This window comes from Eptatretus burgeri, chromosome 17, assembly GCF_056783735.1.
Source record: "Eptatretus burgeri isolate ZD-2024b chromosome 17, Ebu_testis_v1, whole genome shotgun sequence".
NCBI classification, from domain to species: domain Eukaryota; kingdom Metazoa; phylum Chordata; class Myxini; order Myxiniformes; family Myxinidae; genus Eptatretus; species Eptatretus burgeri.
Genome location: NC_140977.1, coordinates 13,917,780 through 13,945,314, shown reverse-complemented (window position 1 = coordinate 13,945,314; position 27,535 = coordinate 13,917,780). Strand labels below are relative to the sequence as shown.

The 27,535-nt window shown below is 47.2% G+C and overlaps 1 protein-coding gene across 9 annotated transcripts in view; it reads left to right on the top strand.

Moving 5' to 3' along the window:
• LOC147009356 (uncharacterized) overlaps positions 1-23,415 on the top strand; it is a 37,069-nt gene extending 13,654 nt beyond the window's left edge. For 6 of the 9 annotated variants that reach the window (XM_085861761.1, XM_085861760.1, XM_085861758.1 and 3 more), the window contains one exon: positions 20,623-23,415. In XM_085861761.1, coding sequence (XP_085717887.1) covers positions 20,623-22,868 — 2,246 coding nt within the window. In that variant the 3' untranslated portion in view covers positions 22,869-23,415. Of the gene's footprint in view, positions 1-495; positions 517-877; positions 1,125-20,622 lie in introns of those variants that run through there. The other 3 variants (XR_015052825.1, XM_085861763.1, XM_085861762.1) reach the window with 3 other exon arrangements.
• The last annotated feature ends 4,120 nt before the right edge of the window (positions 23,416-27,535 follow it).

Sequence of the window (27,535 nt, the reverse complement as noted above, 5' to 3'; positions counted from 1 at the left end):
AATACCTTTTTTCTGTCCTTAAAGGGATGGGTTTGGAGAATATTTCATCTCCTATGTGAAACTTTTGTATACTGATACTTACTGCATGCTGAAAGTGAATAACAGGCTATGCTCTCCCTTTCCTTTTCGACGAGGTATTCGTCACGGCTGTCCCCTTTCGGGGCTGTTGTATGCAATCACCCTTGAAGCACTGTTGTCCTCCATCAGGCAACGAATGCCCCAGGATGAGGAGGGCGTAGAAGGCCCAAAATTTGTGCTGACTGCTTATGCTGATGACGTTTGCATTTCAATTAGGGGCCCAAATAGTATTTCCGTTTTGCGACAATGTTTGGAAAAATTCTCTGCAGCCTCCTCTGGCGAGGTAAGTTGGAACAAAAGTACAGCCCTATGGTGTGGTCACAAAAATCTCTCCTCAATACCGCCACCTTCTCTCCCACAGAACATTTGATGTTAATGGGGTTAAATACATCGGAGTGTATCTTGGTGATCCGAAGATGGAATTGAAAAATTGGGAAGGTGTGTTAGAACAGATTACATGTCGATTAAAAACATGGGAAGGACTCTGCAGATCTATATCATTCAGAGGGTGCAGTCTTGTCATCAACAACCTAATAGCAGTGAGGTTATGGCATAAAACCATTGCTTTGCAGCCACCCAAAGAACTAATCTTTGTCATCCAGCGAGCAATGGTTAATTTATTTTGGAGTGGCTACCACTGGCTGCGGCCTGCTGTACTGCACCGCTCCTGGAAGGAGGGTGGCCAAGGTGTTATGGACATCACAGGCCGAGTTGTGGCCTTTCGCTTACAATCTGTGCATAAACTGCTGTTCACTGAGCAGTTGCCATGGCGTCCCTTTGCTTTTTTTTCCTGCAACAGGCCGGAGGATTACGGTATGACCAACAACTTTTCTTCATGGACCTCGAACGAATTCACTTTGGTGTACTCCCTGGGTTTTATCAAAGCTTGCTGGATGCCTGGAAGGGCTTTGGCATCCACCGGTCAGCTGAAGCTTACAATTGTTGAATGTTCCTCTGGGAACCTTTTATTTTACAACCATTTTCTCCCAGGGATCCCTCAGAGCAAGGCCTTGATCAAGAAATTTATACAAGGATGAGTCAACAAGGTGTGCGATCTCAGGGATTCATCTGGGTCTCGGTGGAAATCTGCTGGGTCTGTTGCGACATGCCTTGGGTGCAGATCTGTCCGAATTGTGGTTCGGACATTTAGACTGCTAAATATTGGTTGGGAAGGTGTTGGTATTGTGGATGATTTTCGGCTGGCCTTCCCCGAAATTAAGGTGCTCCCCCCATTTCATTTGAGCAGTGAACATTTCCCCACCTTTCATTTCGTCGTTAAATCTGGGATCCATGACCTCTCCAGACATAGATAAAGAGCATCATCCCGCTTCGGATCAACGCAGATAGCAATGTGGTCAGAATGGCTCGGAGCCGGATGTCCTTCAGGCCCACAGTGGCCTGTAATGTATACGTGACCTATCTATGGCCTATTGGCAAATTATACAATGGAGATTAGCACATTGGGCTCTCCCTTCCAACACTCTCGTACACCATTTCAATAACTTGGTACAAGTTACTTTCCCCTTTCTGCGAACACAAGGAGGATCTCTTCCATGCTTACGTGCAATGCATAAGAATAAAACCTCTCTTCTCTTTGCTTTCATATTATTGTTGTGAACTGACTTTTCCTTTTGCATCACGCGTTTTTGTGTTTGGGGTGCATTTTAAGCCCCCTTGCATGGACTCTGTTGTTCTCCTCAATTTCCTGGTTGCTGTTGCAAAATATGCTATATATAAATCGAGGAAAATTAAAATTGACAATGATTATAGATCTGATGTCATGCCGATTTTCAGAGGTTTTGTGGCAGCAAGACTCTCCCTGGAATTTAACCATAACTTAAGTATGGACAATGTAAATGTTTTTAAGAGAAAATGTTGCTGTGGCAAAGTTTTGTGTTTTGTGGATAAATTAGATGTGGTGATGACCTTGCAATGGTTGATGAAAAACTTGATCTTTCCTCCTCTTTCTTTTCTTCCTCTGCTTTTTATATGCCCAATATATATTGTTGTAGAATTTCCGGCCATTGGCGTTCGAACGGCCGCGTCTAACCAATAGCGGTCTCTTCGCCCACCGAACGGACAATCCAGTCGTGATTTTCTGGAACAATGCCAGAAACCAGTCACGGGCGGGTTTTTAATCCCACCACGGCCCAGTCCGTATTCCACCCGCGCGAAATAGGGTCAATCGCCGAATATCGATGTACCTAAGTACCCGCGCGGGTAGCCTACCGAGGGACCGTACCTCAGCGAAGGCCTGCTTGGACACGAACCGCTTAAGCGGTCCGTTCCGATCTGGGATAACCGAGCAGGTATTATCGCCAGACCTCACCGGACCCGATTCTATTTATCGACTATTTAAAAACCAACTATATTCCGAGTGCAAGATGAGGCAGTTCAATGAGGGAATGGACGCAACGAACAGGTTCACATTCACACAAGGACATTTATTATAATAAAGCACGTATGCAATTATACAAGGCAAAACACGTGTGCAATTACACAAGCAACAAAAGCACGACAAAAGAACTACAACCGTCTACTTATTATGTACGGTCACTTGCACTTAACAGCAGTTCCTAATAATTAGACGGGCCCACGGACACACGCACGCACGCACGCACACACGCACACACACACACACACACACACACACACACACACACACACACACACACACACACACACACACACACACACACACACACACACACACACCCAATAAAGGGTGGCAGAGGCTTTTAATAATGAGCTCCAGCTCGGAGGACAGGTGAGCTGAAACCCAGAACCTATCTCGAACCTCTCCACCTCGTGTGGTCTTCAAGTTGTTCGGACCCGGGCTCCAGCGAGAGCGAGCTGGATCCAATCGCCGAGCCACTATCAGGTCAGGTCAGGTATGGGAGCATGTGCCAGAACAGCGCGTTGCTGCGTCCACTTTCCGCCGGTACTCCAGGGGCCTCCGTCTGGCCATCCCCCAGGCAGATGCCAGGCCCATCCCCATCTCCTTGAGATGATGGTCAACCTGTTGCAACCATGAGGCACGTGGTCGACCCACTGGCCTCCTCCACTCATGAGACTCCCTCGCTGAGAGAATCTGGTGAGCAGGATCAGAGTCAGGAAAACGAGCCACATGTCCATACAGCCGCAACTGACGCTCACGGACTAAGCAGGTAACAAATCTCATCCGAGTCTCTCTCAGCAACCGCTCGTTGGACACAAAATCCGACCAGCGATAGCCAAGGATTCTCCGAAGAGACCTGGTACCAAAGGAATTAAGTCTCCGTCTCAGATCCTTGGTCAGAGTCCAAGTCTCGCACCCATAGAGCAAGACTGGAAGTACCAAGGACCTGAAGACTCGGACTTTCGTCCTCCCGCACAGGTACCGGCAGCGCCACACCCCATGATCCAGTGAATCCATGACTCCCCAGGCCCGACCCAGACGTCTATTGACCTCTGACTCGCAGCCAGCAGAGACATGAATATCACTGCCAAGGTAAGTGAATCTCTCCACGACCTCAACATCCTCACCACAAACAGACACAGAAAGGACAGCAGCATCCAAGATGTCACCGAAAGCCTGGATCTTAGTTTTGACCCAAGAAACCCGTAATCCCTACGGCTCCGACTCCTCTTTCAGCACCTCGAGGGCCCCCAAGAGGATGTCTAAAGTCTCCGCAAAGATTACTGCATCATCTGCAAAGTCAAGGTCCGAGATCTTGACATTCCCAAATGACGCACCGCAACTTGATCTCTCCGACATCCTCCCTAGAATCCAGTCCATACAAGTGCTGAAAAGTGTGGGGGCAAGGACACATCCCTGACGAACTCCAGTAACAACTGGAAATAAGTCAGAGATGGTACCACCACACTTCACAGCACTCTCAGTACCAGAGTAGAGTTCAGACATCAGATCGATCAGTTTTGGTGGCACCCCACGAAGACCAAGAATCCTCCAGAGGACATCCCGATTCACTGAATCGAACGCTTTACAGAGATCAACATAGGCTGCAAGCAACCCCTGCCGAAACTCTCGTCTGCGTTCGGTGAGGACACGAAGTGCAAGGATACGGTCAATCGATGACCTCTTTGGTGTAAAGCCTGACTGCTCTGGACGCTGGTGCTCAAGCAGATGGTGGCGAACCCTATCGAGAATTATCCGAGCAAAGACCTTGCCCGGCACTGAGAGCAGCGTCACCCCTCGGTAGTTGTTGCAGTCTTGGCGATCACCCTTCCCTTTCCAGAGAGGGACAACAAGGCCCCTCTTCCAGTCAGTTGGGATGATGCCTGTGTTCCAGGCAGAGCACAAAACTGCATGCAACGACACGAGTGCAGCATTTCCACCAGCCTTGAGAAGTTCGGCATGGATGCCACAGATCCCTGGAGCTTTGCCCCGTTTCAACTGGTTCACCGCAGCCCGTGTTTCCACAAGAGTAGGTGGACCACAGTTGATTCGAGGGTCAGCAACAGGGATTGTAACACCCTTGACGTCCAACTCGATACGTGGGGGATCAGGCTGGTACAACCGCTCAAAGTAACCGGCCCAGCGGGCCTTCACTTCAGACTCCTCTGTCAAGAGCCTACCACTCTCTGCTCGAACTGTAGTGCTCCGAGGGATGGGCTTGGATGAACGTAATGCGCGAATTCCCCTGTAAGCGGGACGAGAATCACCTGTCCACAGGTGATGCTCTTCCCCCTCACAGATTCCTCGCACATAGGCCTCCTTGTCCACCCTCAGTGCACGTACAGTTTTACGCCTCAGCTCCCTGAACAGATCAGCTCTGCCATTCAGCCTGGCCCTGCGACTCTGGTCAATGGTATCCAGTGTCCCTTGAGAGACAAAATTCTTCTTTGCCCTGCGATGAGCTCCAAGGCATCCACCGGCAACATCAAGGACGGTGGTCTTGAAGGCGCTCCACAACTCTTCAGGACCCCCCAAAGTACCCAGACCCCCCAAGTGTCCACTCAGCCTGTTCGCAAACTCCTCAGCTACTCTCTCATCCCTGAGCTTGGCAACATCCAGCCTCGGCTGGGATGGTACCATTCTCCAGGATTTAAGGTGCAGCTTTAGAGTTGCTACAACAAGCCTGTGGTCAGTATTGAGGAACTGAGCACTCCGGTAGACCCTGCAGTTCTGGATCATCCTCCAACGACCGTCAATGAGGACATGGTCAATCTTCTTTGCCACACCGCCAGCGTTGGAATACCAAGTCCAGCGATGAGCTTGTGGGCGCTGAAACCATGAACCAGCCACCCTAAGTCCATGACTTCTTGCAAAGTCAAGGAACTTAGTGCTATTCTGGTTCATAGTTCCTGACCCATGGGGACCAACACACACCTCATAACCGTCCCTATCAGTTTCAGTCGATGCATTGAAATCCCCCAAGACTAGAAGTGTATGTCGTCTGGGGCACTGATCAACCACAGACCCGAGTGTGGCGTAGAATGCATCCTTCACGGTGAGATCACTCGCCTCAGTCGGAGCATAAACAGAGACCAGGGAAATGACACCTAAGGAGTGACGAATCCTTAATCTCATAATACGCTCGTTGACCGGTGTTACCTCAATTATCATTGGGGTCAGCTTATTGGACACAGCTACAGCAACTCCTTGGGTATGGTAACCATCAGAGCGACCAGACCAATAGTAGGTGTAACCACCCACCATTATCTCGCCGCAATCCGGTCTCCGAACCTCAGAGAGCTGCAATCCCGATGTCCAAACGCTTGAGCTCAGATAATAACAGAGACAGGTGATCATTCTCTCTTAGGGATAGGACATTCCAGGCACCCACCCGAAGGGACCGCCTCAGGTTAACCCAAGGAGACCGCCGTCTGGTGGACGACACCTCAGCACCACTCCGACACACTCTCCCGCAATCTGACCCAGGGATGTTACCCCATGGTTTCCCTCCTATCAAAGATTGGGGGTCCCGAAGGCTTTGCCCCAATCCCGTCATCTGGTGAGCTGCCCTGCGAAGGGAAGCTGCACAGGAGGTACTCCCACGGAGTGGGTTTTCAGATTTTTTTTGCGTTTTTGCGTTTTGCGGAATGAAGGCTTTTACGGTGGCCGGGGTGCAAATCCTGCCACCAACCTCCTAATAAGAAGTGACCCAACTGCAGGAGGATGTCCGCAGACACAGTTGGGCACTCGATATGGATGGCCGTTGGCTCACAAGGAGCCCCTCCGCCCTTTGACAGGTTTTGTTTTTAATCCTGCTTGGTGTCCATATCCAAACACCCTCCTCACCAGAAAACCTGGTGGGGGAGACGGTTTAGTCGCCGACAACCTGACCATGGAACAGGTTAGTACAGGTTTACATGGTACCTGTAGCAGGTCACAGATCGAACCTGACCTGACAATAACCACTATCCTTCCTGCGCTTCTCAACACGTACTGGTGAGACGAGGCGCCGATCCTTCCCCTCGATGCGTCGCTTCCCCGAGGAACCACCTCCCGCACTTCTCAACACGTGCTGGTGAGATGAGGCGCCAAACCTTCCCGTCGATGCGTCGCTTCCCCGAGGAACCACCTCCACGAAGAGGTCGATGAGTCGCACCAAGCCGGAAACCAAAATGGAGAACAAAGAGCTCCAGGAACCAAGAACAAGAAGCCACCACTCACAGCTCGAGCCAAGTGACCGGCTTAACTTCCTTCCAAACAGGGCAGCTTGAAGCAAAAAGCTCTCCCAAGCCAAGCAGAAGCCGAAGCTCACGGAACCGTCAAAGCAAAGAGCCTCCGAAAAGCCTCCTCCCGAGCCAAGCCTCAGCCGAAGCTCACTGAGCCAGCCGAAGCAAAAAGCTTCCACAGGCCTCAACCTTAACGCAAGCCAAGCAGGACCCGATGGTCTGCTGAACGACTCCGTTCTCCAACCCTGCCCTTCCAACTGTGCCCGAACAAAAGAAAAAGATCTCCTCTTATCCTTCTCCGCCCCCCCCCTCCTCCACGTCCGGCGTGACTCATGCCCTCGTGATCCATCCCCCCCCCCCGCTCAACCACTGGTGGGAGGGAGTTGTTGACATCATGAGTCACGGGACGGCAGGGTTCTTCCTCTTCGCAGAAAAGGGGGAGGGATGTCTCCATTGTTCGTTCCCTAACTATTAAATTGATCCGCAGCGCATCTAATCAATTTCTGAACATTTAAACAATGGAAGGTGAGCTATCTCGGGAACAAGCACTTATCGACGTTGCTGACTAAAGGAACCTGTATGCTGTGTGCAATCGAATTCCCAAATTCGTTACACTACCAGCTCCCCTTATTACAGACTCGTCCCGAGTGGTCAAATTTTCGTGTGACCAGCATGTGTAAGTTTTCCCCTCGTTACCTCGTACGTTCTACCTTCGGATCCCTGAGTGCGACATTTCTTCATACGTGTCCCCAAAAAAATAACCTAATGCGCTGCGTAACTAACTTAACAAACTCTCGCAGACTCATTCAGACAACTTAACTAAAATCGCTGGCGCTAAAACAAACACGCAGGTGGGGTTCCACGTATTTACAATTTCCACTCAACTTATCCATTACATAACCATGGCCCAGGACTTGTGATCTGTGAAAGGGGAGAAGGTAAAAGTCATTTCAAAGTTCATTGATGCAGGGGAATGGATGGAGATGGTCGCAAAACAAAAATGAGCAAGATGGATGCATGGGCTGCCTGCAGGCAGTCCTTGCAAAACTGTATGGTGATGGATGGACACAGGGGCAAACGCAAACAAGGGCTTGCAGGCATGGAGTCATGGCAGAGGCAGGCAAACTCGGCATGGCAAGGCAAGCCCATGCAGCACAGGCGGCTGCAGCACAACAGGCCGGCAGGTGAAGCTGGCCGGCCTCTGGTGTGGTTCCATCAGGTCTGGAGGGCGTGCGGTGGTGCCGGCCGCTTTGAAGGCGGGCTCGGACCAAGCCAACTGTCTCCCCCCACTCTATCGCCTTTGCCTGTCTCTGTCCATACCCACTCCCTTAATTTGCCACACAACACAACAAAATTTAGCCCCTCTTTATTTTTATTATTTTTATTTCCCTTTTATAATTGTCTCCCTTACCCCCTTTATCGTCTTTGTCTGGCTAACCTATCCTGTCAACCTCGCCTACTCCCAACCCCTACGTTCCCTCTCTGGAGTGGAATAGGGAGAGACTAGCGTCCTGTCTCGAGGCCCAACGAAGCCTCAGAATGGCCTCCTCAGAGTTCAGCGATCTACCAAGGTGAGACCAGCGGCCTACAACAAGCGAAGGGATGGATCGTGCAAACGGGTACATCTCCTATCTACCCTAACATTCATTAACCTGAAACTACCCCGGGCCTTTCCAAAAACGCCTCACACTTTGAAACTAGCGGTTCTAAAAACCATGATTCCCGTCGCCTGTGTTGGTGTCCATTATAAATTTGGGCCTTGCCCTCAAATTTTCATTCGTGCCCTTGCACAATTTCCTGGCTGGGCAGCGTGGCTCAACTGGCAGGAACTCCCCCTCTGCCGAACTCTAACCATGGCACCCCCAGGCCCGCAGGCTGCCTCCGAGCCGAACTGCTCCCTACAACGCGGGGGGTTGCCCTCTCTGGCATTGCCCCCCCTCTGATGCCCACATGGCGTGTTGCTGCCCCGGGTCCCTTTCCAAGGGTCGCCCGTGCCCACTACACTGCCCCCGTGGCATTCTGGCGCTACGGGTCCCGTTTCCGACGGGTCGCCCGTGCCAACGACACTATCCCGGCCCCTCTTGGGTCCTTGGCCTACTCTGGCCAACTCGTCCGGTGCCTGGGGTGCCCACTAAACAAAACTCACCTTTCCACAGCCACGCTCCCAGCCGGTCCATGAATTCCTGCACCCCTCCAAACGGGTTCCGTGCCTTCTCTCGACACCAACAAAATGACCTCCTGTTAATAAATTTAGCTAACCCACTAACTAACATTAAACTGACCCCGGGGTCTCTTGGGTGGGAATCACTCCTCCCCCCAATCGGTCATCGCACCATGCATACCACATTCGCTCCACTCACACACTTGGGCCCGCTGTCGCACACTCATTCCTCACACACTTTCCATTTCGCAATTCACACCAACACTCTATACTGCCATCCTCTAACTAAATCCCCTGACTAACTCGTGCTCCCTCCTCATCCCTTAAAACTCATGAACGTTCCATTTACTCTACGTAGCTAAGCTACGTCTCCAATACACATTTCCTGTCCGTCCATGTCTCCAAAAATCCAAAAATTCCCATTCCCTTAATCTGAACTAAAATCCCTCTAACTAATCCATTCCACAGGCTCCATGAGGCCTTGTCCCTGCCCCATGAAGCCGGTCTAACTCTAACCCATCCCCCTAAGTAGTACTTCCTTGCCCCCCCAACAGGGGGTCTTCCACCCCCTGCCTGGGGCTCGTGTCCACTCGAAGTGGCGAGGCTTGCTTTTCTCATTTTTTTTTTCTATGCGTCCACCAGTGCGGCAACTCGCAACCTGCGCTCTTTTCCGTGATGTCATGGCAGCTGCTCGCGCTTCGCGCACCTCGTCCCTTCTTGGACGTTGACATCCGGCAGGGATTCCCTTCTGCCGGATTTCAACCCTGCAGCCACGACGTCACCCTGCACATCAAAAACAAGCTCCGCGTTTCGAGGGGTTCCCCACGCGAACACATGTGCTCTGCTCGTCAGAGCTTCACACATATGCCCGCCAGGAGAACCCATCCAGTCCAAATCCATTAACCAGCCTACCTTCTGTCCGTCCGCGGGATCGGCAAATCCACCACGTGCGTTTACGGACCGGGCTTCACTCCCGCAGGCGCGCACGTGGCGGCCTTGTGCTGAGCACAGCACGGACCCCGCGCTTGCTGCTGTGCCAATCCGGCACGGTCCTCAAAACAGCTGCGGCCACTACCCGGCTTTTGTCCCTCATCTGTCGCAGTCGTAGTCGCCATTCAACGCGCACACTCCTGCGTGCCACGACGCTCGCACACCTCACCATTACACTAGGACATGCGGTTGCGGTCTCCCGTATGCTAACCGCCATCTCCCTGTCATACCGCCACCTCACACACGCGGTCTCTCTCACACATCGCCTTTCACTCACACACACCATACTACTCACACACGGGGAATCGCTTGCACATGCCATAACACTTACACACGGGGTTTCACTCACAATGCATGCTTTCCAGCACACATTTCGTCACACTCGTAACCACACACACCGGGACGACCACGCTGGGGACTTGCGCTACCTCAAGCGCTCCCGGGATCTCCAAACCCCCCAAGCTCCACGTGCACCCGTTAACAGCACTCGCCCCCTCTAACTCCCAAAGCTTGACCGGACTCACCTGGTCGCGATCCGCCTCAAGGGGGCACAGTCGCTCCCCTCGTTCCTGAAGGAGGCCATCCTGCTGCTTGCATCGGGTCCCAACACATTCCACCAGCTCACCCCCATTGTCCTCCACTACCTCTACCCGTGTGTGCTCGTCAATTACCTGTAGTTTCTCCTCTACTTGTTTTATCTCGGTCACCTCGTTTATTATTTCCGTTTCTTCCTGGCTCCATTTTCCTTCCCATTTGAGTCGTTCTTCCTCTCTGAGCCCCTTTAGTTCATTATCTTTTCGGAGCTTTTCCATCTCTGTGGACTCCATCTTTGCTCTCTCCTCGAGTTGATTAATTTCAAATTCATATAGTTTTTGCTTTCTTCCCCACTGTCTCTCACGTTCTTCATTCTCCAATCTCATCGTTTCTTTCAATAGGCCGATCTCTTTTTTCCTGTTTCATTCGTCTTCCTTCACTATCTCCGCATACTTCAACCTTGCTTTCTTTTTTAATTGTTGTTGTCTTTCTTTTTAAATTTCTTTCACCCCCTGTCCCTCACGCTCTTCATTCTCCAATCTCATAGTTTCCTTCAATTGGCCGATCTCCTTTTCCTGTTTCGTTTGTTGTTCTTTCACTATCTCTGCGTACTTCAACCTTGCTTTCTTTTTCAGTTCTTGTCTTTCTTTTTTATTTCTACTCCACCGTCTCTCTTGTTTTTCATTCTCCAATCTCATCGTTTCCTTCAATTGGCTGATTTCCTCTTCCTGTCTCATTCCTTGTTCTTTCAGTATTCTTTCTTGCATCTCATTCTTTAGTCTTGCTGTGGCTTCTAATTGTTCAATCTGCACAGTGTGGTTCCTGAACGTTTCATCCTCCGTTCTCGTTCTTTCCTCTCTCAACATCCTCAGCTCGTTTTGTAAGTCATGAGCTTTTTTTTTCTAATTCCTCTCTCACCTCCTCACACTCCAACCTTGCTTTGGCTTCTAACTGTTTGATCTGCACAGTGTGGTTCCTTAACGTTTCATTCTCCGTTCTCGTTCTTTCCTTTCTTAACATCCTCAGTTCGTTTTGTAATTCTCTCTCTCTGCTTTGGTGTTTCTGTAACTCAGAAGCTTTTTTTTCTAATTCCTTTCTCATTTCCACACCTCTTTCACATTCTTCCTCCAAGTTCTTCCTATCCCGGGAGATACTAATTTGCTCCTTCTCCTTTCTTTTATTCAGTTTGCTTGCCTTTTGTAACAAAAACCCACGCAACTGATCTGCTTCCGTTGTTTCCCGATGTAGTTCCTCGACTGTGCTGGCTAATTCCTCATTCAGCTCCCAAATTCGTTCCTGCGCATCAGCCAATTGTTGTGACTCCCCATGAAAACAAACCTCCTCAACCTCGCCTGCGCGCCGCCGTATCTCGTCCAATTTAATGGCAAACGAATGCAATTCTTTTGTATATTTCTGACCACACTTCCACTCCCCCAAGGCATTCGACACTCGTTCATGAAGTTCGCCCATGTATGCGCCGGCGCCCTGACTCGCCTGCCATGCCCACATGGTTTGAAACGGTGGCTGGGAGCACCCGCCTCGTGTCGTGCCGTTCGCTGTGCTATTAATAGCAGCCCGCTCACGCCTCGTTCCGCGCTGAGGTGCGATCTCGCCGCAATTGTGCGACTCCGTTTGCCGGCAAAGTTCGTGCTCAGTGTATGAGGGTGAGCGCCCCCACTGATTAAAATTAGTGGTGGGGTCATTAAAAGAACCGTCCCGGGCCATGGATCCCACATCAAAACACATTTCTAATCCACCATGCCCCTGTTCGCCTTGAAATGCCATCTTGCTTCTCGGAATAAATTTTAAAAGCTCGTTTTTTTGGGGGGGGGGGGGAATGGAGGGTCGCTCTGCACACCCTTGATCCGATTCCCGTTAATTTGGTTGGAGGCGGGATGGATTGGAATCCCACTCCCGGACACCAGTGTTGTACAATTCCCGCCCGTCGGCGTTCGAACGGCCGCGTCTAACCAATAGCGGTCACTTCGCCAACCGAAAGGACAATCCAGTCGTGACTTTCTGGAACAATGCCAGAAACCAGTCAGGGGTGGGTTTTTAATCCCACCACGGCCCAGTCCGTATTCTACCCGCGCGAAATAGGGTCAATAGCCGAATATCGATATAACTAAGTACCCGCACGGGTAACCTACCGAGGGACTGCACCTCGGCGAAGGCCTGCTTGGACACGAACCGCTTAAGCGGTCCGTTCCGTTCTGGGATAACAGAGCGGGTATTATCGCCAGACCTCGCCGGACCCGATTCTATTTATCGGCTATTTAAAAACCAACTATATTCCGAGTGCAAGATGGGGCAGTTCAATGAGGGAATGGACGCAACGAACAGCTTTACATTCACACAAGGACATTCATTATAATGAAGCATGTATGCAATTAAACAAGGTAAAACACTTATGCAATTATACAAGCAACAAAAGCACGACAAAAGAACTACAACCGTCTACTTATTATGAACAGTCACTTGCACTTAACAGCAGTTCCTACTTATGAGACGGGCCCACGGACACATGTGTGCGCGCGCACGCGCACACACACACACACACACACACACACACACACACACACACACACACACACACACACACACACACACACCCAATAAATGGTGGCAGAGGCCTTCAATAACGAGCTCCAGCTTGGAGGACAGGTGAGCTGAAACCCAGAACCTATGTCGAACCTCTCTCCCTCGTGTGGTCTTCAAGTTGTTCGGACCCAGGCTCCAGCGAGAGCGAGCTGGATCCAATCGCCGAGCCGCGATCCTTCCCGAGCTCCTGCGAATCCTCCCGTGCTTCTCAACATGTGCTGGTGAGACGAGGTGCCGAACCTTCCCGTCGATGTGTCGCTTCCCCAAGGAACCACCTCCCGCGCTTCTCAACACGTGCTGGTGAGACGAGGCGCCGAACCTTCCCGTCGATGCGTCGCTTCCCCGAGGAACTACCTCCCGTGCTTCTCAACACGTGCTGGTGAGACGAGGCGCCGATCCTTCCCGTCGATGTGTCGCTTCCCCGAGGAACTACCTCCCACGCTTCTCAACACGTGCTGGAGAGACGAGGCGCCGATCCTTCCCGTCGATGTGTCGCTTCCCCGAGGAACTACCTCCCGCGCTTCTCAACACGTGCTGGTGAGACGAGGCGCCGAACCTTCCTGTCGATGCGTCGCTTCCCCGAGGAACCACCTCCCGCGCTTCTCAGCACGTGCTAATGAGACGAGGCGCCGAACCTTCCCATCGATGCGTCGCTTCCCCGAGGAACTACCTCCCGCGCTTCTCAACACGTGCTGGAGAGACGAGGCGCCGATCCTTCCCGTCGATGTGTCGCTTCCCCGAGGAACCACCTCCCGCGCTTCTCAACACGTGCTGGTGAGACGAGGCGCCGAACCTTCCCGTCGATGCGTCGCTTCCCCGAGGAACCACCTCCACGAAGAGGTCGATGAGTCGCACCAAGCAGGGAACCAAAATGGAGAACAAAGAGCTCCAGGAACCAAGAAGAAGCCACCACTCGCAGCTCGAGCCGAGCGACCGGCTTAACTTCATTCCAAACAGGGCAGCTTGAAGCAAAAAGCTCTCCTGAGCCAAGCAGAAGCCGAAGCTCACGGAACCGTCAAAGCAAAGTTCCTCCGAAAAGCCTCCTCCCGAGCCAGGCCTCAGCCGAAGCTCACTGAGCCAGCCGAAGCAAAAAGCTTCCGCAGGCCTCAACCCTAACGCAAGCCAAGCAGGACCCGACGGTCTGCTGAACGACTCCCCTCAACTCCCTTCTCCAACTCTGCCCTTCCAACTGTGCCTGAACAAAAGAAAAAGATCTCCTCTTATCCTTCTCCCCCCCCCTCCTCCACGCCCGGCGTGACTCATGCTCTCGTGATCTCTCCCCCCCCCCCCCCGCTCAACCACGGGTGGGAGGGAGTTGTGGACATCATGAGTTACGGGACGGCAGGGTTCTTCCTCTTCGCAGAAGAATGGGAGGGATGTCTCCATTGTTTGTTCCCTAACTATTAAATTGATCCGCAGCGCATCCAATCGATTTCTGAACATTTAAACAATGGGAGGTGAACAAATTCCCAAATTCGTAACAATATATATATATATATATATATATATATATATATATATATATATATATATATATATATATATATATATATATATATATATATATATATATATATGCATGATGTGATACCGGTCGTCCGTCCGTTTCTGTCCACACTCGAACTCCCAAAGTTTTCAACTTTCACGTTTCATATTTGGTACATAGGTACAGACTGGGGAGAAAAGCCTGGTGTTGGCGCAGTGGTAAGGGCAGCGGCTTGGGATCCAAAAGGTCCTGAGTTCAAGCCCCGTTGAGCCACCGAATTAATACACCAGGGGGTTGACTCAGCCTGTCATCCTTCCGAGGTCGGCGAAGTGAGTACCAGTATACTGGGCCGGTGTATACCCCGGTTAAAATAGGTGTACCATATCCCTGTGTCGTAAGAGGTGACCAGGGTTGCGTCAGGAAGGGCATCCGGCGTAAAACATGTGCCAAATCACTATGCGGATCATACGGATGATCTGCTGTGGCGACCCTGAACGGGAGCAGCCGAAAGAAGAAGAAGAAGAAGAAGAAGAAGAGGTACAGACTGGGGAGACTGTGTGTGGTGACATACGTTCATCATCTAAAGTGGTTCCTGTTTTCCATGTCGTTGCACAATTCTGTATATACCTTCTTGTTTGGGCGTATATTGTGCTCATTTGTGTTCTTGTTATTATTTTGTTATTTTTTATGTCCTTTTTTTCTTCTCTTTCCAATGTTTTCTTTTTGTGGTTCAAATTCTCTCTCTATCTCTGTCTTGTCTCTCTCTCCATCGCCTCTCTCTCTCTCTCTCTCTCTCTCTCTCTCTCTCTCTCTCTCTCTCTCTCTCTCTCTCTCTCTCTCTCTCTCTGTCGCCTCTGTCGCCTCTGGCGCCTCTGTCGCCTCTGTCGCCTCTGTCGCCTCTCTCTCTGTCGCCTCTCTCTCTGTCGCCTCTCTCTCTGTCCCCTCTCTCTCTGTCTCTCTCTCTGTCCCCTTTCTCTCTGTCTCTCTCTCTGTCGCCTCTCTCTCTGTCTCTCTCTCTCTCGCCTCTCTCTCTGTCTCTCTCTCTGTCGCCTCTCTCTCTGTCTCTCTCTCTGTCGCCTCTGTCTGTGTCTCTCTCTCTGTCGCCTCTCTCTCTGTCTCTCTCTCTGTCGCCTCTCTCTCTGTCGCCTCTCTCTGTCGCCTCTCTCTCTGTCGCCTCTCTCTCTGTCTCTCTCTCTGTCGCCTCTCTCTCTGTCTCTCTCTCTGTCGCCTCTCTCTCTGTCTCTCTCTCTGTCGCCTCTCTCTCTGTCTCTCTCTCTGTCGCCTCTGTCGCCTCTCTTTCTCTCTTACTCCCTCTCCCTCGTTCCTCCCTCGCCTCTATCCCTCGCCTCTATCCCTCGCCTCTCTCCCTCTCTCGCCTCTCATCTTCGGAATTAATGACACACCTGCGTCTGCCAGATCAGTGGAGAAATGCATAAGTGAAATGGCACAAAACGGCAACAAATAACAGAGGGTGGCATTAAACGGTGCAGTCGAATTTGGTGTTGCACTTGGAAGTGATGATGTGAATTACTTACCAGGGCCAATGTTGTTGTGAGGTTCTGTGACTCAGACGACATTTGAGAAAAGGTATGCTGCCTAATTCCCATGCATGGCACAACAACAGGGGAATATATTGTGAAGATGTTTGTTAATCATTTTGAGGAAAGAGAAATTGACATCAGAAAAATGTTTCCTATGACAACAGATGGAGCCCCTGCTATGGTCAGAAAACAAAAGGGATTTGTAAAGATGAAACACCATTGACAATCAAATTGGCCACTCGACGGTAAATTTTCATTGTATTATTCATCAAGAAAATCTTTGTGCCAAGAGCTCAATAATGTGATGACTGCAGCGGTGAATATAATGAATATTCTTGTTGCTCGATCTGCGTTGACGCACATGAAATTTCACATTATGCTTGAGGAGATGTACATACAACGACATTCCGTTTAACGGCAATGTCTGTTGGCTAAGTCGTGGAAAGGTTTTGGCACGCTTTGTGAACTGCATCGATGCAATCAAGATCGTTTTGTCAGAAAAGGGTCAAAACTATCCCAAACTGGTTGATGACAAATAGGTCGTGCCACTAATGTTTCTAACTGACATCACTGCTCATCCAAAAGAACTCAGCCTCCATCTGCAGGTGCAAGCCAAACTGTTACGGATCGTTTTGAAACATGGAAAGGATTTCTTGCGAAACTTGCTGGTTTTTTTTTCTCAGGACATTGGCACCTCGACTTTCCACTATTTCCAACATTTAAATAACTATCCACACATTGTCCCATCAGTGTTGCCGAGATCGGAATGTACATGTGATAACTCGCATGAGTATTTTCTGTCGGATTTAAAGATATCCAACGTTTTGGCCCAATGTTTTCCTTTTTAATTAAACCAGACAACTTTGATTCCAGTGGCATTGATTTGACAGTGTGTGTCACTCTACCTGACATATGCTGCTTCTGCTCTCCCAACAATGGATAGGAATCCTCAATGCCAGACGTGAAATCGGAGCAATCTCCCTTGAGTAGACTTATCGCGTGCTTTCGATACAGTCTGGCACCCTGCCCCGCTCACCAAACGGTCTTCCTGTGGTTTCCAAGGACATCGCCACTCATGGCTCGCAGACTTCTTCTCCTGTTGCGGGCAACGTGTGACCTTCAATTGAGTTCTCTTATCGCCTCTTCCTGTCCAGGCTGGAGTTCAAGGCAGTGTTCTGGGCCCTGTCCTTTTTGTAGCTTTCATCAGTAATCTTTCTGACTATGGAAAATCTTCTTTATCTCTTTAATGATGACTCCATCCTCTACTGTACCATCCATCATTCCTCAGATCGGCAAGCATCAGCCTCTTCACTTTCTGCAGATCTGGACAAAATCACAAACTGGTCCAACATGTGGAATATGAGTTTCAATCCTGACAAATCTCACACTCTCACTATGCGGAAAGGACCATCTGGAACCCCCCACCCCCCCCATCGACTTTCTCAACAATCCTCTTGAAGTCCTTTCATTCAAGCTTCTGGGTCTCATTGTCTGCCTTGATCATTCCTGTGAAAGCCACATTTGCAAGCTGGCCTCCAAAGCCATTCACCCATTCAGCGTCCTCAGTCACACAAAGTTCTTCCTTGGCACATTTGAGTTCCTGACCACATACACAGCTTTGGTCCGTAGCCTGATGGAGTACTGCTCTCTTCTCTGGGCTGGAGCTCCTGCCTCTCACTTTTCTCACCTTCATGCTGTGGAAACCAAGGCATTTAGGATCATTGGTATCTCCTGCGTTGAGGCTGAGTCTTTGGGCTTCCCACTCTCTCACTGTCGGTGGTCTTTCTGTCTTCTACAGTCTCCTTTCTGGTCTCGCCCCACCCCCTGCTCTGTCCCCCCCCCTCCCCACATTTCCGTGGAGCGCTGAAGGTCCATCAGCAACCCCCTTCTCGTAAAACTACCAAAATCATGAATCACCGCTCACCTTCACTCTTTCATTCCTCTTTCCCCACCTTTGGAATAAACTCCGACACTCTCTTCAATCCCATTCTTCCCTCCAGGCCTTCAAAACTGCCGTTTACAACCACCTCTTATCTTCCCCCATACAAAACCTTGATCTTTTCTATCCCCGTTAATCCACCCCAAACCCACCTCCTTCAAATTCCCTGCTTTCCTTCCTGAAAGTCCTCTGATGTCCATCTTGTATCCCCCGTGTTCCCCACCCCATCCCTCTGCCTTCCACAGATCTCCTAATGTCTCTGTTCCTCACTGTTTTGTCCTTCCCTCTCCCGCCACTCTTGTCTCATGCCCCCCTTGCTGTGCATCATGTGTAAAGGCCCGGTCACACCTTGACGTTTTAGCCAACGTATGCCGATTTTTGAATTTTTTTTCTAAAACGCTGGCACACGTTGAATACGTTATGGGTAAGTTTTGATAACATTGAGAGCACGCTGAAAAACACTGCCATACGTCGTTGTACTTTTCGGTTGTCCTCAAATTTTTTCATGCTTGAAATTTCACGACGTATGCCAGCGTATGACTCACGTTCCGCTACGCTGGCCACAAGTTGTATGCACGGTCTGCGATCGTTGACAGACGTCAACACATGCTACTTGTAAGTTAATCATAAGTTGAGACATGCCGAGGTAATGTTTAGCGTACCCGAAACTTATTTCTAACCTATGATTAACGTGTTGTTGGCACGTTACGCGATCGTTGCCACACATCGACGGACGTTACTTTTAAGTTACTCATAGGCTGAAAGACGTCGGTATAATGGATCGTCCTTGCGTCAGTGTCCACGGCCACGGCCAGGACACTTATTTGCAGCATTCTTCAAACTTTTCTTCGGCATGACGAGGATGTTCACACTTCGATGTCTAGCTTGGCTATGATTCCAATTGTCCATCGGCAGCGTCTATTTAAAATAGTCGAGTTTGAGCGTTTTAACACGTTCAGAAGAAACGCTTCAAATTTCCAAACCCCAGCGTCAAAAAACAAAGGCGAGTGACAGCTATTTAAATCGTTCATTGTAAACAATGAAAATAGTTGAGTGGTACCGTTTAAAAGTCGTTGAGTGTAAAAAAAATCGAATTGTTGAGCGCAAGCGTCAACTTTCAAGAGTGGGGTTTGAGCGATTTAGCACGTTCAATAGAAACGATTAAAATTTCCGAGCACCAGCGTCAAAAAACAAAGGCGAGTGACAGCAATTTAAATCGTTCATTGTAAACAATGAAAATAGTTGAGTGGTACCGTTTAAAAGTCGTTGAGTGTAAAAAAAAAATCTAATTGTTGAGCGCAAGCGTCTACTTTCAATAGTGGAGATGCAGCCATTTAAATCGTTGAGTGGCAGCCTATGAACCTACCCGTGGACACGTGGACGCAAGGAGGATCCATCATAACCCACACCCTCCCCCTCACACTCACCTACTACTGCCAACATGAACAAACTACTACTAATACTGGTACTGATACTGTTACTGCTGACATGGACATCGACTCAAAAAGGAACTCGAAAACACTGTTGGGTTCCCCTTTTATGAGCAGCATTTTTATATACCAATTCCCAAAACCGCTGGGAACATGTCTTGAAATGGCAGTTGTAACCTAGAAACATGTTCATTTTTTTTTTTTTTTGTCGACCGGAAGACGTCATTGGAATACGTCTACATACGTCAATGTGTGTTGGGACTACGTAAAGAATTGGTATAAGAATTATGGCATAAGTATAAGGTATAAAGAAAGAAAAGAAATTGGCGACTTATAAGTAGCCTTTGTGGACGTGTGTAAGCGTCCACATATCGTGTGTAAAACTTATCCCCATCGCATGCGGAACGTGTGTCATACGCCGAGTACGTCATAAAATTTTGAACATGTTTAAAATTTCTTGACGTACTCTACTTACTACGACGTATAATAGCATACTTTAGCGTTCTACTCACGTATACCAAACTTACTCATACCGTATTTGACGTGCCCCAACGTTTTAGACACGTTTTTCTTAGGTCGGCATACGCTGGCAAGATCGCCAAGGTGTGACTGCGATGTTGACACTTCCATTTCTACGGCAGTTATGATTCGAATCGTTGTGCGTCAGCCTTTTAATAGGCTACGTCACGACATCGTCGGCGATGCGTGCAACGCGCTATGCCGAAGTTAGACTATCGTTGGGCATCGGTTGTGTAGGCCGACAACAGGTTCAGCATTCGTTGGTATAAGTTATCTATAACACAACGAAACGTTCTGTGTCCATTACTAATATGTTATTCATACGACCAACTCGTTATGAATACGTCCGAATCTTAAAAAAAAAACATCAAAAGTTCAACGTAAGCCAGCGTTTTACATACATTTTAATACGTTGCCATCGCTGGCGAAAACGTCAAGGTGTGACCGGGCCTTAAACTTTCGTAAGAGCCTTGACAATGTACACAAAAAAAAATTACCCTAAATTATGATGATCATGGGAAAAACCAAACTTTTTTCACAGAATAATGTATATTTACATCAAGAATGTTTTTATTGTCTTTTTTTTTGTTTTTTTTTTTTAACTTTTTTGCAATATATCAAATACAGTTGAACATGTTTGAGTCTGAGTGTCAGAATGATATGAGTATTGTGCAGAAGCTGATTTATTTTTTACAGGTAAATTGATGTTACATTTACAGGTGGATCCATTGAATCGCGAAGGGAGACTCCAGCTACTTGTAGGAACAGCTCAGACACACGTCCACAGGACCCGCCAACTGAAACGAGCAAGAGGACTTTTTTCAAACAAGACAACCCGAAAAATGAAATGTTTGCAGAGAACAATTTTCACAAGACTTATCGTGGCAAGAAAGCTGAACAAACTTGTGGAAAACCGTTCACTCAGTCGTCCACCCAAAAATCACACTTGACAATTCACACTGGAGAACGCCCATTCAAATGCACAAGTTGTGGAAAATCTTTTGTTCGTTCATCTCAACTTAAAACACACATGATGATTCACAATGGAGAACGCCCATACAAATGTACAAGTTGTGGAAAATCTTTTATACGTTCATCCGACCTTAAAAGGCACATGATAATTCACAATGGTGAACGCCCACACAAATGCACAAGTTGTGGAAAATCTTTTATTCTTTTATCTCAACTTAAAACACACATGATGATTCACAATGGAGAACGCCCATACAAATGTACAAGTTGTGGAAAATCTTTTATACATTCATCCGACCTTAAAAGGCACATGATATTTCACAATGGTGAACGCCCACACAAATGCACAAGTTGTGGAAAATCTTTTTATTGTTCATCTCACCTTAAAACACACATGATGATTCACAATGGAGAACGCCCGTACAAATGCAAAAGTTGTGGAAAATCTTTTATTCGTCCATCCGACGTTAAGACACACATGATGTTTCACAATGGAGAACGCCCACACAAATGCACAAGTTGTGGAAAATCTTATATTCGTTCATCTCAACTTAAAACACACATGATGATTCACAATGGAGAACGCCCATACAAATGTACAAGTTGTGGAAAATCTTTTATACGTTCATCCGACCTTAAAACGCACATGATGATTCACAATGGTGAACGCCCACACAAATGTACAAGTTGTGGAAAATCTTTTTATTGTTCATCTCACCTTAAAACACACATGATGATTCACAATGGAGAACGCCCATACAAATGCAAAAGTTGTGGAAAATCTTTTATTCGTTCATCCGATGTTAAAACACACATGATGATTCACAATGGAGAACGCCCATACAAATGTACAAGTTGTGGAAAATCTTTTATTCGTTCATCTCAACTAAAAACACACCTGATGATTCACAATGGAGAACGCCCATACAAATGCACAAGTTGTGGAAAATCTTTTTATTGGTCGTCCAGCTTTAAAACGCACATGATGATGCACAATGGAGAACGCCCGTACAAATGCACAAGTTGTGGAAAATCTTTTTATTGGTCGTCCAGCCTTAAAACGCACATGGTCATACATAACAGTAAATGCCCATACAAATGCACAAGTTGTGGAAAGTCCTTTAATCATTCATTCAGCCTTAAAACACACGTAATGAATCACAATGGTGAACGCCCCTACAAATGTACATGTTGTGAAAAATCCTTCATTTATTCATCTGTCTTTAAAAGACACATGATGCTTCACAATGGTGAACGCCCACACAAATGTACAAGTTGTGGAAAATCTTTTATTTTTTCATCCTACCTTAAAACACACATGATGATTCACAATGGTGAACGCCCATACAAATGCACAAGTTGTGAAAAATCTTTTATTCGTTCATCCGACCTTAAAACACACATGAAGTTTCACAATGCCGAACGCCCATCCAAATGCACAAGGTGTGAAAAATCTTTTATTCGTTCATCTCACCTTAAAACACACATGATGATTCACAATGGCGAACGCCCATGGAAATGCACAAGTTGTGAAAAATCTTTTATTCGTTCATCCGACCTTAAAACACACATGATGATTCACAATGGCGAACGCCCATGCAAATGCACAAGTTGTGAAAAATCTTTTATTCGATCATCTTCCCTTAAAAGGCACATGAAGATTCATAATGAAGAACGCCCATACAAATGCACAAGTTGTGGAAAATCTTTTAATCAGTCATCCAGCCTTAAAACACACATGGTCATACATAATGCTGAATGCCCATACAAATGCGCAGATTGTGCAAAGTCTTTTAATCACTCATTCAGACTTAAAACACACATGAAAATTCACAGTGGTGAACGCCCAGACAAATGCACAATTTGTGGAAAATCTTTTAGTTGTTCATCCAGCCTTAAAAGGCACATGAGAATTCACAATGGTGAACGCCAACACGAATGTCCAAATATTGATGGTCAGAGCAACATGAGTGAAAAAGAAAACCTTCAGTAGTTTATTGAGTATTTAAAAAGCATTCCAGGGAATATCACTGCAAATGAGCGCCAAGTGGAGGCTGTCAGAGATTCAGTGAAGATTTTGAAATGAACCCTTGGAAAGTGGTGATGAGAATGAAGTTTCACACTTTGGTTCATGAATCATGATCCTTTACCAAAAAAGGAGGTGAAGATTTTTAGTTCTGGGAGAACATCATCCCACCTTCTGAAACCCGCAAATGGAGATAATAACCAATGACACGCATATATACACACATGTATGCATAATATGATTGTATGATGATGATGATGATGATTGACACACCACCACTTCGAGCTATCACTATCAATTACCCCTATCAAGCCACCATCCTGTGGGGAAAGCCACATGATTGGCTGCAATCAAAGATTTCCCAATCATGGTGAACCCTCTTTAATGGAGGGCATGCTTTTGAACTCAGACTTTCAAAGAAGTGAAAAAGGGACACAGACATTGAATAAAAAAATATTTTCAACAAGATATTGAATTTTCATGAAAATGTCTGTTTGAATAAAGTGATATGTTGGAGCCATGGCTTCACCAATTTATTTTAATGAGACGAAAATGTACACAAGAGTTGTGAGATATGGTGTCTTTGGTGAAGAGTGCGTGAGTTATTACGGACACCTTGGGCAACTTCCAAATACAGTTCCTTCAAAAGTATTCACATCCCTTGACTTTTGTCACATTTTGTTGTGTGACAGCCTGAATTTAAAATGCATTAAGTTATAAACTTCATATAAAATCCCGGAAGGTGACATGGGTTGGCGCTAGACTATTGCATACTCGTCATACAGTTTTTGATTTGGATCGGGCTGAATTTTTTTTGGCAAAGAGGTTGATTATAGTGCGCATAAAAGCACGGTAGCCGATTTATGATTTACTAAAAAAAATTATTTTTTGGATTTTTTCAAAACTTTCAAAGTCCCATTGCTAGGCAACGGTGGCGTCCATAGCAACGGTGCTCAAAAGCATACAACTCAATCCTGGTATGAACCTACCAGTCAGGTTTCATGAAAATTGGTTGAATCCTCTGGCCTCCAGAACTGTCCATTACATACAAACAAACAGACATACAGACAGACCGAAAACGTGAGTATGAGGGTCGTCCAGCAACTGACCACCCAACATAGACAGACAGACGGAAAACCTAAGAATAAGGGTAGTCCAGCAACCACACAACAGACTTACAGACAGACGGAAAACCTGAGCATAACGGTAGTCTAGCGACCACCCAAAACATTGTCGCCAAGCCACACAAAATACCCCATAATGACAAAGTGAAAACATGTTTTTAGAAATTTTTATAAATGAAAATCTGAAATGTTTTGCGTCAATAAGTATTCACCCCCTTTGTTATGACACTCCAAATTCATTTCAGGTGCATGCAATTTCCTTTGATCATCCCTGAGATGTCTCTGCAACTTGATTGGAGCCCACCTGTCGCCAATTCAATTTATTACGCTCGCCGGAGAGGGTACTGTATTTGGGTGTGTCGAAGAAATTCTTCAGTCATCCTGTACATTTGAATCATTTATTTAATAAACAAATAAATATGCGCATATGGAGTAATCTAGGGAAAATAACAGTCTTCCTCCAGATTCGAAAATACATGGAAATGTTGAGTTTTTCATATAGTGTTCAGTGAGACGTAGTTTTTCATTTCCAAATGCTGGTGCCAGTTTATCAGGTTTTGGTATTCCCAGGTGGAGATAATTTTCAACTTTTGTGCAGCAGTCAGCATAATTTTGTGAAGGATTGTAGCATATATTTCAAACCCAGATGTGTAGATTCTCTCCCGGCACAGAATGACGTCAAGACTGCAGCCCCTATGGGTACATTGATGGATTTCACATAGGTCTATGTCAGTCTGCTTTTCACAGGCTGGAGAAATATATATCATCTTGAAGCAATCAGGACTGAGTGAATACATCTGGACATTTCCTTTGAACAACATTCCAGTTGAGCTAAAATAATATCTCCTATCAAGCTGGCTGGTGCCTTATATCGATCATTTCATTAAAATCCCTTAGTAAGCAGGATAGTCTTAAATAATGGGCAATTCTTTTAAACTGAATAATAATTTAAGTTTTCATTGAAAGGTCAACCTGTTTTGAACATCTTTACTAAACAGGATGATCATCTTTCAATACAGAGGAAAGATATGATTATGTCAATGAAAAGTAGATACATGTTCAAGGACATATAATTGTAATAATAATGTCATATTTGAGTACATTTTACATTAAAGGTTTATAAAAATACATTTCTTTGAAATCATTTACTTGGCAACATTTTATGATTATTTTGATCACGCTCAAACCCATCACACTAATTTTTGGATCCCTCCCAGGTATCGAATTATCCACTGTCGTGTGTGTGTGTGTGTGTGTGTGTGTGTGTGTGTGTGTGTGTGTGTGTGTGTGTGTGTGTGTGTGTGTGTGTGTGTGTGTGTGTGTGTGTGTGTGTGTGTGTGTGTGTGTGTGTGTGTTGTACTCAATGAACAGGGATGAAGACTAAAGTGGGAACAATAGGTTTATTCCGGAAACGGGCCAACACAGCACCGCATCTGAACATGGGTGGGTCACGTGACTCATTAACCATGCCCCGGTGCACCCATGTATGTATGCATTAATATAAACGACTGCCACATCACATCTCTCCCCCTTTTTTTAAAAAACAAATCAAGATGCTCAAGAGGCTTACAGACACGAGCTGATCTTAAAAGAGCTCGTGGAGGGCTGTCCATGCGTGCGACTACTGTGGGTTTCTCAATAAGGGGTACAGGGTCGGGAAGGAGTTCAGGTACATTGATGGGTGAAAAGCTTTCATGAGGAAACACCTCAGGTTCAAACTCAGGTGGTCTTAATACAGGAGTGGGTGACAAAGGCACTTGAGCCAGTTCAATGTTTGGCTCCCCATGACGTGATCTGAGTTGGTCAACATGTTTACGCATGCATCAACCATCACACAACTTCAAAAGAAACATCATTTCACCAATGTTGTCGATAATGATGCCAGATAACCACTTGATTCCACATCCGGAGTTCAACACGTATTCAGGATCATTGATCTGGAAGTTGCAGTGTGCAGACATTGGTTGTGATTACATTTCTGTTGAAACTTGTTATTCTCGACCTGGACCGTTATGTTCGGGTGCACTAATGATAACAGTGTTGTAAATTCATGACCCATCAGAACCTTGGCAGGTGAGCGACAGGTGGTTTGATGTGGTCTGGTGCGGTAGTTGAGCAACACACAAGCTGGACCAGATTGAATAGAGCCTTCCTTGATGTGGCTTTGACCATTCTTGATGATCAGAACAGCACGTTCAGCTTGACCATGACTGGCAGGTCGGGGGCAGATGTGTAGTGCTTCATGCCATTCATTTTACAAAAGTTCTGAAACTGAACTCGTAAATGACGATCCATTATCTGATACATTGGAGTTTGGAATACCATGTTGTGTGAGCATGGTACGTAGAACTTCAATTGTTACAGCAGAGGATGAGGATGGCACCACGAGAGCTTCAATCCATTTGGAGTGGGCATCAATGAAAATAAAGAAGAGCTTCTCTTGAAATGGACCAGCATGGTCGATGTGTAGTCTGGACCATGGCTTTGATGGCCACAACCACATGGCCAATGGAGACTGTGGTGGTATCTTGGCATGGGCTTGACAAGTGTTCCAATGGCATGCACTGGACTCGATGTCACTGTCCAAACCAGGCCACCAAACATGGGCTCGGGCAATAGCCTTCATGGTGACTATTCCCAGATGAGCATTGTGGAGTTCACTGATAATTTTACCCCGGAGTTTAGGTGGAATTATCACTCAGCTTCCCCAAAGCAAGGAGTCTGCATAAAGAGAGAGCATATCTTTCCGGATGAGGTACGGTTTTGCCCCTTCCGGTGGTGATGTCCAATCACCTGACATAACACAGCATTTAATTTGTGAGAAATCTCGATTGCTGTTGGTAGCACAAGCAATCTGCTTAGCAGTTACGGGCACCTCATTGTGAATGACGTTATCCATGAGATGAATAATATCGCCAGATTGTGGAGGTTCTGCGATGGTGATGGGAAGCAGCAAGCGACTGAGCATGTCAGCACAGTGCATATCCTTACCCGGGCGGTAAACCAAAGAATAGTCATAACCAGCAAGGGTCAACACCCAACGGTGTACACGACCTGATGATGTGGGCAGAATGGCTCTGGTTTCTCCCAGGAGACCTAACAAGGGTTTGTGTTCAGTCTCAATGGTAATATGTCTTCCCAAGACATATTGGTGCATCTTTAATGTGTCTCAGACACAGGCTAACGCTTCTCATTCGATTTGAGCATAGCGACGTTCAGTGTCAGGAGGTGTGGTGCATACACAACACCCTGGAGATTACCGGTTCCATTTTCTTTCAACGACGCACACCCGATGCCATATAAAGAGCTATCACAACTGAGAACAAGTTCCTTGGATGGGTCAGAATGGAGAAATAACAGCCAGGAGGACAGCATGGATTTAGCAGCCTTGAACGCTCTTGTTTGGGCAGCTTCCCATTTCCAGACAACTCCTTTCCTGAGGAGAAGATGTCGAGGGTCGATAGTTGTGCTCAGTTGAGGCAGGAAATTACCAAAGAAGGTCAATATACC